At 47.8% G+C, this 13582-nt stretch overlaps 1 protein-coding gene across 4 annotated transcripts in view; it reads left to right on the top strand.

The window, feature by feature from the left end:
* The window catches only part of LOC109858392 (dachshund homolog 2-like), a 179661-nt gene extending 166079 nt beyond the window's left edge, over positions 1-13582 (top strand). For 2 of the 4 annotated variants that reach the window (XM_020435577.1, XM_020435576.1), the window contains exons 9-12: positions 1461-1607; positions 2994-3251; positions 10413-10499; positions 12002-13582. In XM_020435577.1, coding sequence (XP_020291166.1) covers positions 1461-1607; positions 2994-3251; positions 10413-10499; positions 12002-12054 — 545 coding nt within the window. In that variant the 3' untranslated portion in view covers positions 12055-13582. Of the gene's footprint in view, positions 1-1460; positions 1608-1822; positions 2352-2613; positions 2684-2993; positions 3252-10412; positions 10500-12001 lie in introns of those variants that run through there. The other 2 variants (XM_020435578.1, XM_020435579.1) reach the window with 2 other exon arrangements.

The raw sequence follows: 13582 nt of genomic DNA, 5'->3' as shown, positions 1-13582 counted from the left end.
TAGGCTAATGTTAAACCGAGCGAGCGCGAGTAGCTACCGTCTTCCGCCAAGTTGCCTTCCAGAAAAATCTTCCAGAAAAATCACGACGGATTCATGTCTCAACGGATCGCACAGAAATTAATTTATAATTTCTTGATACATCAAAAAAATTCAGATCATAGATTTTCTTTTGGTTCGTCGTGAGATGTTGCTATTTCCAACACTGTCTCTAAGTGAAGTTGAGAAAATTTCGCTTAGAGAATCAAACAACGTAAGAATGTCGGTCGGATGTCGACGTGTACACACTGCACGCCATTATGCGTTGATTTCGGCGCAATGAGAATCCGGAGAACGATCGAGGCGCGTTGATCGAAACACAAAGCCGCAGTTCGCGAGAGAGATCGAGTCAAGTGTCGAGATGCGTCGGGATGCGCTCTCAGAAGAAGAAGAAGAAGAAGAAGACAACAATGGACGGACGCGCCTGTTCACAATGATGGAAAATAATTAAAGCGGATAGAGAGAGAGAGAGAAGAAGCCGTTCAAAGACGCCGACGCAGATCTCGACCGATCAAACCGATCAGTCCGCGCGTATCCGAGCGAACCACCCATCGCCGTAGCGAATCGAGCGTTCTCCGCACACGTACGTTTTGTGTGTGAGTTAAACGCAAATTTGCGGTGAGTCTCGCGATGGATTGATTTTATATATGTGTATGTGCGTTTGTCCGGGACAACGAAAAAGTAGTTGAAATCCGTGAAAAGAGAAATCAGAAAGAGAGGTATGGAATGAGCAAAAAGACAAGAAAAAAATGATCCGCGACAAAAAAAAAGTGAACAAAGTAAGCTCTTCCTTATATGTTATATTGTGTCGTAACGTTTACGGTCAATAAAAAATTAATAATAAATCGATCGAGGGTTTCCTTTTTTTTGTTGTAAATTAAATTAATTTACATGTTTACACGTGTCCGTTTAATGGCTCTCTACTCGCGCATAATTGGAACGCACAGATGGTTTAATGTCTTATATAGCTTCTTCCCTGTATCTTTTTAACGTGGAATAACTCGCCGTGAGAGAGAAATCGATAAACGATTCGACTCGGTCAGCTACCGTCGGATCCGGCGCGCACGGTAGCCGCCGAGACGATTGGACCCCCGCTTGGACTTTGAGTTTTCGGGCCCGCCGGTGTGAAGCCCCCCCGCTGTAGAATGATACACCCGGGATAATCCCGTCGGATTCTGACCACGCCGGGGTTCCGCCACCTGGGGGATGAAGATGGTCAAGCGCAAATTTGGCGTGCGTTTTCTCGTCAGATTGCATATAGGAACACGTATATATTGTATACGCATGTTCGAGACGCGTACAATCGATGGTGTTGACAATAAATTGTTATTATGTGAAAATCGCATCTCTCGTAGACGCGATACGCATGTGACATATTTTTTCGGCCGTACTAAACGATCGCGTTATTTCTCTTTCTGTTACAGTGGTTTACCAGAAACGGTTAAAGAAGGAACGAAGAGCGAGGAAACGGTTGCAGGAACAACTAGACCTGGAGATCAAGAGGCGTACGCAACTGGAGGAAGCCCTGAAGGCTACGGGGGCATCTTCGGAACAAGTCAGAGCGATTACCGGTGCGTAATGAGAATATCTCATCGCTCTTGTGTCTATACACAAAGTTTGTTTTATATTGAGAAAAATTCAGATCGTTGATTGAAAATAATACATATACACCTATTGTCGTTTCTGTGCACTTTCGAACATAGAATTATGACGTTATAAAGAGCTTCCGATAGCGCGGGGCTTAGCTAGTGCTGGGAAAATAACATCCCGAATTTTCATTGCATAGATTAGACGCGAGAGAGATGCAGGCTATCGCAAGCAAATGGATGGGTTTTCTTAGGATTTCGCGAGCTCGTCGTTAGTTTCTCCGTTAAGAGCCCCGGGGCCACACCGGTGATCTCGGAATAAATTAATTAATACGCCGAGGCAGAGCAAACAGCCTGACACCCGGCAGAATATGATTCCTTACTTATCCCCTTGCCGGCGGTGCAATCCCTCTCCATCGTCGGCTGGCTGATGGCAGCCTGTTCTTCCCCTCCCTCTTCCTCCCCCTTTTACTTTCCCGCTCTCTCTCTTTCTCTCTCTCTCTCTCTCTCTCTCTGCCTCTCTCCAAGCACCTTAACTAGGCACCGCGTGCGCGCCTCGCCCCCCCGTGATCCTCCGGCAGTAGAAGTAGCAGCAACAAGCGGCACGCCACCCTTCTTCCTGTCACTACCAAAACTCAAACCCTTTAAGTAAAATCTCTTATTCCGATATAACGTTTCGTCTTGTGGCCCTACCTCCTCTCTATCTATCTATCTTTCTCTCTCTCTCTCTCTCTCTCTCTCTCTCTCTCTCTCTCTCTTTCTCTCTCTTTCTGGTTTTCCGCCAACCTCTTCCATCTCATCGTTTTCACATTACCTCCGCTCTGGTTTCACTACCGCTGCTGTTGTTACTGCTGCTAACGTCTTTTGCCGCTGCCGCTGTTGCTGCTGCTGCTGCTGCTGCTGCCGCTGCTGCTGCCTCCTCCTCCACCGTCGCCGTCGCCGCCGCCACCGCCACCGCCGTTACCGGTACCGCTGTGATTAATCCTGTCAGATCCAGAGAGTCGCGATACTAATTTGAAATCAAACGGCACGCTACTCTGCCACTTCGGTGTCGCAATGGGGTGAGTCATAAGACGGTTATGGTCTTATGAACTACTTTTTAGGGGTTTTTATACTTTTCTGCGCTCTTTCCGTACCTATTTATTTATTTTTCCTTTCTGTTCACGCAGTTTAGTCGTATATGTATATATATAGTCGTATATATTTATATATATATATATATCGCTTCTTTAATATACATATTAAAATATATCGTTGTTTAATTCTTCGCTTGTCGCCGGGAGAAGATTGAAACAACCCGAAAAACGCACATTTCCAGTACAAAAGTCTCAATCAATTGTGCGATTATGTTTTTTCTTTATTATGATGCAGAAAACGTCACGGCGGAAACGCGCACGAGTTCGGAACCGCCGGAGGCCAGTCCGGTGCATTCCCAGTCGCAGCAAACGCCCTCGCAGCAACAGCCGCCGCAGCAACCCCTTCAGCAGCAACAGGCAGCGGCTCAACAGTATCGGGAAGCACAAGTGCCGCGTCCTTCGCAGCAACCGTCGACGCCGGAGAAGCCCGCATGGGGATATGGACTAGACCTCATCGGTAGTCAGGCATCGGCCTTCTGGCAAAACTACCAAGGTCAGTATTAACAACGACACGCTAATTTGTCTCTATCAACTTCTTCGCCGTCGAGACAGTTTTCGTCGATGCAATCGTTAAAACAAACGAGATATAAATTGTTAATCGTTAACGAAGTGACCACAGTCCTCTGTCTCATTTTGTTCTCTTCTTTTTTCTCGATAATTCGAAAAAATCCGAACGGAACATAACAAGTATGTAGTTTCAACGTCGTGTTACGTTCTCGCAGTGAAAAATACACACACGCAGGGAAAAAAATTTCGAAGACACAAAAAGTTATTCGCCGAAGAGAAAATAAAACTGTCTGCGCGCGAGGAAAAACTAGGATTTTACCTACATTGTAAAGTTTGCGGTAATTCAGTAAAGTAACAGTTTACGCGGTAGGAGCTCGGGAGGTCAGGCAACGCAGGGAGAGAGAAAAGGCGATGAAGATCCAAGCTCAGAACCGACGGGATCCGCTAATTCGGATAATCGCATTCCCGTATTAGGATCCACTCAATTTTTCTGATCTTCCGGCCGAGCGCTCTCGATCCTCGATTACCCTGACAAAAAGAGACAGAGGAGAGAGAGAGAGAGAGAGAGAGAAAGAAAAAAAAAAGAGAAAATCGACCCCGAGGGCGAAGGAGAGACGTTGAAGCGGGGAGGTGTGTGTCGTGGTGGTATCGTGCAAAGTAAATTATTCGAAAGATCTCGAGCGAGAGCAATCACGCCGCCGGCAATAACAACCCCGTGCACGAAGAGAGTGGGAGAAGAGAATGAGGGAGAGGAAGGTAGGGGGAGAAGGAGTAAAAGGGCGGGAGGGAGGGAAGAAACCGAGTTGGTTCTTGACGAGGAAACACGAGGTATTTGAATAGGGTCCCGCAGCCACCCGGGCATCATGATGCGGAATCCATTTGCAATAAACAACGGAGATTTAGATGGGGATGACGCGGGAGAGGAAAGACAGCGATGAGCGAAGCTGTGTAGCGTGGGTGGGAAAGTGGCCATCGAGAGGAAACACCGGGGGAAAGAGGTAGTTCGACGTAACGTCGTCTGAGGCGGGTACTTACGCCACTGAGGGGACCTCGGGGGGCCACCATCGCGTCTTCGAGTCATGCATTCTATACGAGCGGTGGCTCTCATTCCTGTCACGTAGACATCCAGAAACATCTGTCTCGTGGTATCTGACCTGTTGTAATTTGACATAGAACGCGTTTCGTTGATCTAAACATTTCATCAATCTGTTTCTTGACCGTATAAAGTATTTTCCACGTTAAGTATGAGCGCGGCAGAAGAATTCGAATTCTTCAACATTATTCTAGCTCTTTCGACTGATTGAATCGTTCCTGGAGCGCGATTAATGACTTAATCACTTCGCTAAATTCAAGGAATATAACTGATCGATTTGCCAAATTCACGTCATTGATCGCTTCGGAGCGAGATTCAATCCGTACTGGTCGAAAATTGGAATAGTCTGCGATCAATCGAAATAATTTGAAATTGTAGATATTTGTACGCGACTCTCTCGAGAGAAAAAGAGTGAGAAAGAGAGAGAAAGAGAGAGAAAAAGAATTCGGTGATACCAACAATGTTATCGCGTTCTTCGTTCTTTCGATCGGTCGTACGATCTTGCGATCCTCGTTCGGGTCTCACACAGCTTATTCACTTGAGCGCCACTGAGTGTAATGCAGAGTTTATGCACATCTCTCGCAAGTAAGGAAGGAGCCGTAATTTCCCCGGCGGCCACCGCGGTTCTCGGTGGCGTTACCTATCCTCGCTCCTTCTTCCACTCACGTCTCGTAACCCTCCGCTCTTCTCTCAAACCTCCTCCGGTCCCCCCCCCCCATGTCCTCCTCATATTGCTCTCTCTCTCTCTTCTTCTTCTTCTTCTTCCCCCCTTTCTCTCTTGCGCGTATATACACACACACACACACACATGCACATCGATATGCGCATACGTACCATGTGTACGTGCGACGTGCGATTCCTTCACGTCCACCATTCGCAGAGTACGACGAAGCACTCCGCCACGCTTTAATATTCAGACTATATGCAATAATTTCGCAGCAACCATAACCTCTTCCCCTACCGTTGCCACTGTTCTACCTCCCTCTCGATTTTGCAGCACACACTCGCTTTCTCCATCTTTCTCGCTCGCCTTCCTATCCTTCTTCCGAAAGCATCGTCTTCAGCGGTCTCTATCGTTTATTTCCCCTCTCCCTCCCGCCTCACCCTGTGTATTCCTCTCTTTTTCTTCTCTTCCTCCTCGACCGTGTGCTTCTCCCACCGTACGAAGAGGACGCGCTGCGCGTTTCGAACACACCCACATCGAGACTTTGCGAGATTGCCTCGCGGTGTGCACCGTACCTTCATCTTCCACCCCGATACCGCAATCACTCTAAATCGCCGCGCGAGCATTAATGTTTGATGGGAAACCGGGGGGAGGGAGGAAGAGACCCGAAGAGAATTGTTCGAAATGGAAAATAATCGCGTTTGGGAGAGACGCATTGATATCATTTCTCATCAATGCCCCGCGAAATCGACAATCGCGTACCGCGCGACTATAACGCGATCGTAACGTCATCGGGGTTTAAATCTCTTTTTTTTTTTAACTCTTCACACACGCCACACTCTCGAGCGCTCGCGCGAATGAAATTAACCTTGAATAAACGAGTGGACTATAAATTACGAAACAAAAGAAAAGAAAAAAGAACAGACACAGTATGATCAGAGGAATAAAAAGTTGTAAGCTTCAGTCTCGCAAATCAAGCGTGTCGCGCGCCACGGGAAGAAAAATGACGACGACGGACGATGGCGTGCGCGCACGTCGAATTATTTCCAGCTTTCCGACCGCCCACGCGGGTGAGAAAATGCGAGCGTCGCACCTGTGCGTATACTCACACGTGCGTAGACCATTACCGCGAAAGACAATAACCCCATAAGAGTGATAAAGCGTGACGCGTGTGTACGAGCAATATAAAGGCTGAAGGAAGCCGACGCGTCAACGTGGGCGGGCGGGAGGCTAGGGCGGAAGGCTTGTGGAAACGTCCCTCGCTCTGAATATATCCACGAGGCACGACAATGTAGTTTTCCGGCGAGAGAGCCCGGGGAATCGGGCGTTCCGGAGAGAAGAGGGGAAACGGAGAGGGTGAAACGGGCGGGGAGGGAAGGGAGGCGGGAGAATGGAAGCGGACGGATAGAAGAAAGATAGAGTTTCTATCCGTGCGTGAGGTGTACGGTTCGCGCAAGGTTGCAGCTGACGGGATGAGTATAGGTGTTGTCAGAAAAATATTGCCCCAGACATTCTACCGGCGCGCGACGATTACAAGCCGCGACTTCGCCAGTCGGTTTTTCGCGCTTTCTTCGACAGTTTCACGCGCCCTAGAAAATATCGAACACACAGCAAACTCACGCACGCTTCAAAAAACGAAAAAATCAAACAAACAAAAACAAAAACGCTTTCGCGAAGCGTCGCGACTAGTCCGACTAGTTGCGAATCGGATATAGCGACGTTGTTTTCGGGAATCTTTTGAGTTCGGTCGCGCACACATAAAAAACAAAAAAAAAACAACAAGAGAGAGACAAAAGAGCCAAATCTGCCTTCGACTCGTGATGATTTCGCGTCGCCGCGGGCGCCGATTGGAAGGCGCGCGCGGATTGCGAGGGGATTAAATTCGTTACTGCGGAGAGCTTGCCGACGAGAACGGCATACTGAAGAGTGGGCTTTATGCGCGGGAGAAAGAACAATTACCAAGTGGATCTTATCGATCGCTCCCCTTGTTATCGCCTAGTTTTCTTTTTCCAAACAATATTGACGGCGTCACCGAAGCAGATTCCATTGACAAGTCAACCGAACCGAGAATTAGCGTCGCGTTTGTCACGCTCCGAGCGAGCTTGGAGAGATCTCGCACACACGTTTCAAGATGACGCTTCTCGAACAAATGTAGCGTATTATTCGTACGGAGATTCGACGGAGAAAGAAGGAATCATCGCGATAAAAACGAACGGAAAAGTGCAAGAAAAAGACGAAAACGCTTCGCACTTGAAAATGTAAAATTATGAAAGTCGCTCGATTTGCGAGAGAGAAATGAGATTTCTTTCGATCATCTTCTTCCTCCTCCTATTCTTCTTCGTGTATTATTCTCTTCTCTCGGTTTCTTCGCTTTTTGTGTCTCCGCGCTGTGCTCCTTGATTCACACAATTTCACGGTCGGCTTGACACTCAAGCGTCTATCCCCACTCTTATTTCCGTTTACTCCCTTCCCGTTTTTCGCCCTTCTCTATCTATCTCTCTTTGTCTCTCTCTTTCTTTTTCTCTGCCCTCATCTCTGCTTTACATAAAGATCAGGGCATTAAAAACGCGATGCTACATGAAATCAACCCTCCAGACGGATAGGAGCGCGCTCGGGAGCACATCATTCGCGTCTCGCGCCCTACATCTTTTTTTTTTTTTTTTCTTTTGCTCATAAACGTTACTAACCCTCGGGTCTCTCTCGATTCTTGGAAATAAGAGCATTCAGCCAATTACCATCGCTTCGACGTGATACTTAAATTGCTTTTTTCGCGCAAGAACGAAACATGTCGAGTGCACTCATCATGTTGACGGTTATATCCGATATCCGGCGCCGGCGCGGCAAACTCGGTTACATTGCCCCAAGGACGTCGTCCTCCGGCAGCAGTTCTTTCTCTCTTTCTCTCTCTCTCTCTCTATACGCGCGTCATGTAAAAACTTCCGTGAAATAAGGAGTGTCTGTCGCGAGAATACTTATCAATTGCCAGTTATTGGTCCTCCTTCTCCCCCCCGCCTCCCCCTTTTGCGGTGACGCGTTTCTCGCCAGATCAGAAGATGTAATGATGAGGTTTGCACGAGAGAGCCCGTGGTATTTTCGATCCCGCGGCCAATAATGCACGCAAGTTTTTCCAGTTGTTGCGAGACTCCCGATGTATATACCCCGCGATCGACCCCGCTCCTACTCGCATTCTCTCCCTGTCCTCGGTTTCGATTCGGTTTGTTTTCTTCTTCTGCTCGGAGGCAAGGTGGCCTCTCTCCGTCTCCTCGTGGCCGCATTGTGCCGGAGTTAATTACGTGCGGATAAATGCGGAGTCATAGAGGGGGTGAACCTTTCTGGGGAGAACCTTTCTTCTTTTTCAGGCGGACGTCTTTTTTAAGGGGGCCCTCGTCTCGCGTCGCTCCGCCACTACCACCACCATCACCACCACCACCACAACCACCACCACCATCACCACCCTTCCCAAAAAGCCCCGGCGATGGCCGCGCGATATATAGGCGCGGGGCATACAATACACACAATATCCGACCGTTTAGGGCCCCAGGTCGAAGTCTCGTATACGGGCTGAAATTGTTTTCATTGTCCGAACGATTTGTCAGGGTGTGTAAGACGGTAGCGAAACTATTAGCGGGCTTATTCTTCTTAGACTCCCGGGACGCGTTCGCCGTGGAATTCCATGGTATCGAAGACGAACGCTCTTCTTTCTTCATTCGATACGCTATGCACGCAACGATATCCGCGAGAAATCGCGGATCCGGATTTCCAAGTCGTCGTTTGCCGCGCACATCGCTTTCTTACAACGTTGACGGCGGACAGGCGAGCGGATATAATATCAACGACGACACGGCGAGACGCGCCGCCGCTCCCCGCCGCAAGTTATTAGAACGGAACAAAATGAAAGCGAAACACGTATGAAAAAAAAACAAAAAAAAAAGACGCGCACAATCAATCAAATCACTTTTTCGCGCTCTTTATCTCTAACAAAAGGATGTGTTCTTGAATCTCGGGATCGTCTCCCCTTCCTCCCGTCCCCTCCCCGAAGTAAAAGAGGCAAGAAAGTTTCTATAAATCGCCCCGAGGTGTGGTTTCTCTCTTCTTCCCTTCCCCTCTGTCTCTCTCGTCGCCCTTCTTCGTCAAGCTTGTCGAGCGAGCAAGCAAGCGCGGCGTTATATCTGGAGCAGTTAAATTGTCATTTGGATATCAAAGGGACGCGACACCCCGCGCGCGTATAAGGGCGCGAGAGGTAATTTGGCTCAGCGAAACGCAAACATTGTGTGCCCCAAAGTCGTGGAATATAACGGCCCTGACGAACGCACGAATTCACACCCACGTGCCACGAAACAGCCCTCAGCTATTGTTGCTCAAAGCATAATGGAATCTCGGCTCTAGTCCCGGTCGAGGCGATGAAGATAGAGCGGGATAGAAACGCGGGCGGAGGCGAAGCCGGGACGCGTCGCCGAATGCCGACTTCACGTCCGCCGGTTAACTGGGATTTAATGGCCTCGCAATTGGATTTTACCATTGCTCCTTTGCCTAAGGAGGCGCCATTTCACGCTTACCGATCAGATCGACCGCGTCCCTACGTCGCGCGACATGTTCTCTCCGCCGTTGTTCTTCTTGCGTTGTAATCTTTTGTTCGCATATAACTTCGGCTTATAAATGAGATTAGCAAGTCTGCTTTTCTTATTACAAAAACATTTAAAACTTAAAAGTGAATGATTTGATTCGGAATTATCGATTAGGTGTTCAACTCTTAATTCGCTGTTTTATTAATTAACGTCCATTATCTTAAATCGATTATCACAATAGATGATGATTCGTTTTTCTCTCTTCGAACACGAAGTCAAATAAATCTATAATAGCGGTCCATATCCGTGACACAAATCGTTGAAAAGAAGATTCAACGGAAGCGTGTGCCCGGTTAAATTCGGCGCGATATCATTAAAGGGACATTTTCCAGTTTTCACCCTAATCCTTGCGAAATTCAGTGAGCAAACTCGCGGCCTTTTCACGCCTGCCTTCGCCCGTTATCCCGCCCGTCCCTTTTCCATCCCCCTTTTGCGCCCGGCTGACAGTAGCTGCCGGTTTTGCACTAATTACCGCTTCGTTTCATCCTTCGCGCGCGTGGTTCACGCCTCGTCGAATCCGCGCGTCGTTCCCGTGCGAGCCGACGGACTTCTCTCCTCGAGGCGATTCCTTCGACTCATAATTGAGGCAGCGAAGCGCGTTATCCGAACGCCGATACTAATCTCGAGAAAATGCTTAACGAAACTACCTATACGCGAATCGTGTGGTTGAAAATTAATGTATTGTATTATATGTAAGGTTTGTTCGCCATATACACATTCCTAATGTTTTTTTCTCAATTTTGTATGTTTGTTGTTTGGTCGCAGAATCGCTGGTGCAGGAACTCGAGCTAGAGAGAAAATCGCGGCAGCATCAAGCAGCCGAGAGGGACCAAGTCAAGTCTCCTCTTCAAGGTGCGTTCAAATAAAAACACTCGATAGACTCACGTAAAAATACCTACTGTTGCATATTAAGTATTCGCGACGAGATTTGATTGCGCTTACTTCTCGCAAGTTTCGTTCGCATTGCGAAGAGCGCAGTGCGCTACTTGCTGCGCTCACAGTGTAGAGCGATTTCTTGCTGTACGGAATAAAGTTCGGATCTTTAATTAGAAACTTTTGAGGGGCGGCCGCGTCTCGAGAGGGGGTGGGCGCGACGCGGCGGTTCTTGCAAAGGCGTCAGCGGCATAGCCCCGGCATATTCGAAACTTGGCCTCGCTCTCCTCCGTAGAAACTTGTCCGAAGTAAGTTTCCAACTCGCGCAAAAACTATATCCGTAGCGCGATTTCGATGCTCCAAGGCCCCCGGTCGGCGTGACGTTGCACGTAAATAATCGTTTTTCGCCCATCCGCCCACTCCGGGGGAGAGGCTTTCGAAAGGAATTAACAAGTCCGCTCTTAATTGGCAACGTCTTTGCAAAATCAACTCCCACATCTTTTTACCGACGATAATGTTATTCGCGATTTTGCCACGTTCAAAATGAAACAAGAAGTCTCTTAAATGCACTTATAACCGTAACACTTTGTCGTTATTAAGAGAAGTTTAGAAATTATACGTATATATAAATTATAACAATTTTGTCGTCAGTCGCAGATCTAAAACTCAAACCTTTGTTCAACGTTGATTAAATAATTGACAGGCTGTTGAAGAAGAAAACAAAATTAGTATATCAAAACGTTCCATCAAATAATTAAAAATAATAATAATAATAATAATCCAGCAAAGTAAGGCGATCCGATGTAGCGAGGAGGAGAGACGACGAGTAAACTGAATCACGCGGACTATTAACGTGTAGCGATTTTCAATCATAAGCGACAGTTGTATAAAAAGTAGAGTGGCGGCTCGATCACAAAGCCCCGTGCTGAGGCCGATGACTCGGCCGGTCTCGTATTTACAGACGTGTGCGTTAGTACACGCGGATACAGGGGGGGCCTCGCCGATCTCCTCCTCCTCCTCCTCTCCCCCTTTTTCTCGACTTGTTTCGTCCATCTCTTCATCCACCTCTCGCGCGTCCTTCTTCGCGTTCATCTACGTCTCGAGAGGCAACGATAATTAGTGAGCGGCGCTTTCTTCCGAACGAACGATCATCGAATGACCTAGCTGGTCCCAACCTTCACGAATCGCGCCGCGGCAACCTATCACAGCCGAATATGCGGTTCCCCCGTAGTGAAATTACGCCCACGACCATTCATTTCCGAGCGCGCATCTTCATTCGCGAGACATCTACTCTCTTCTTTCCCATTAAAGAATTGCGACACGCCTAAAACACGCGGTTGTCTAAATGAACGTCTAGAACAAATCCGTAGCGGCCGTAGTTTTTCTTATCTCGAAAGCGACGAGCTAGCACATTCGATAACAATAAGCAAGACCTTGATCAATTTTCAGAAAAGCATTTGTGAAAATCGCTTCTGTTTCAGAATCACGAACAGGTTATTACAAGAATTCGGTTCTGTTCACGAGCGCGACCTAGAAGAGGCCGGACGACGGCAGGCGAGGGCAGCAGGCAGAGCGTGCAGCGAGTAGCCGAAACGAGTGATTAATCTTTATAGCGAAGAAGAAAAATAACGCGCAATTCGAAGCTACGAGACAACGATCCACGGAAATCTTCAAGGAGCAATCATGATGATTGACCGATCGAGAAGAAACGCACAGATCCGACGATTCGAAAACTCCGAGTGACGGTCTTTGTTTATTACGAGTACGTGTCGCGCGGAGATTTTACAGGTCGGCGAATAGTGTGAATGTGCTTGAGAGAAAGACACAGAGAGAAAGAGAGGCTTCGAGAGTATCTTATTATGTTGAGAGAGAGAGAGAGAGAGAGAGAGAAAAAAAAAGCGCTTACAGATTTTGAGAGATAGAATCGCGCGAGCGCAAACGCGATAACCACGACGATTTTCGGTCACCGATAAACGCGTTCTTCTCACATTTGTACAGAGCTATGATTATTATTACTCGCGTTCCTCAACAGTCGGGAAAGAAACTCCGGAATTGTAAAGCGGAGCTGATCGGTCCGAACGAACGGACGTACGTGAATTAAGTAACACACAGATCGTGACCGGTATAAATCCGATCGCACACATATCAACGGCGCGATTTTTCTCGCGTTCCCGCGGATTTTATCGATTTGCGTTCGAGGCGATTGCGAAGTCGGTCGTTCGTTCAACGACGACTACGGAACAGAGAAAAGTGATATTCTCCAACTTGTACGTAATATCGATTAAATTATAACCCGTGAATAACGACTGAGAATCGTGTGATTCTCGCGATATCGAGGTGATCGCGAGATAGCATGCGAGACAGTAGGAAATGTCGAGAGCAAAGAGAGAGAGAGAGAGAAAGAGAGGAGAGGGGGAGAGAAAGAAAACGAAAAAAAAAATACTGAGAGACATAGACGAGAAATAGGGAGGGAGAAAAACGAGAGGCATATTTCTAAAGACTGCTGAAGAGTGCGTGCGCGCGTGCATGCGTTCCTAGAGGTACCTATCTCCTAATTATCAAGCGAATTAATTAGCTAATCGTTTTTAAGAGATTTTTCGAAACGATCAGGTGCGCCATGTCGTCGTCGCGCGCATCGCAAATCGCGCCGATTTCGAGTATTAATTATTATTATCATTATTCACATATTATTGTACGTCATCGCGGCGGCGCAGGGCGAACCGCGATCACCACTGCGAAATAAAAATGTCGAGTCGCGGGGGCTCTAATCGCGATTATAGAGCGCGATCTCTGATATATTCGATATTTCGACACCGGCGTTTTCGCGATAACATCCGCTCGTCTCACGTCTCAGGATCGTGTCGCGGAGACGAGAACGATCGCGACGATCTCTCGAAAACGCCGCTCCCTCCCGTCGTCGTTGAGCGCGACGCGTGTCCGCCTTTTTTTGTAAAATGCGCGTATGAAACACACGCGAAGAATGCGTCTTTTTCGACGTGGATCGGGATTAGAGCCACGACTCGAACACTGTATCATAGAAAAAAAAAAAAAAAAAAAAAAAA

The sequence above is a fragment of the Pseudomyrmex gracilis genome, unplaced genomic scaffold (genome assembly GCF_002006095.1).
Source record: "Pseudomyrmex gracilis isolate BER0280 unplaced genomic scaffold, ASM200609v1 scaffold_202, whole genome shotgun sequence".
Classification (NCBI taxonomy): Eukaryota; Metazoa; Arthropoda; class Insecta; order Hymenoptera; family Formicidae; genus Pseudomyrmex; species Pseudomyrmex gracilis.
The sequence above is the reverse complement of the archived record's forward strand: the minus strand, read 5'-3'. Positions and strand labels throughout refer to the sequence as shown.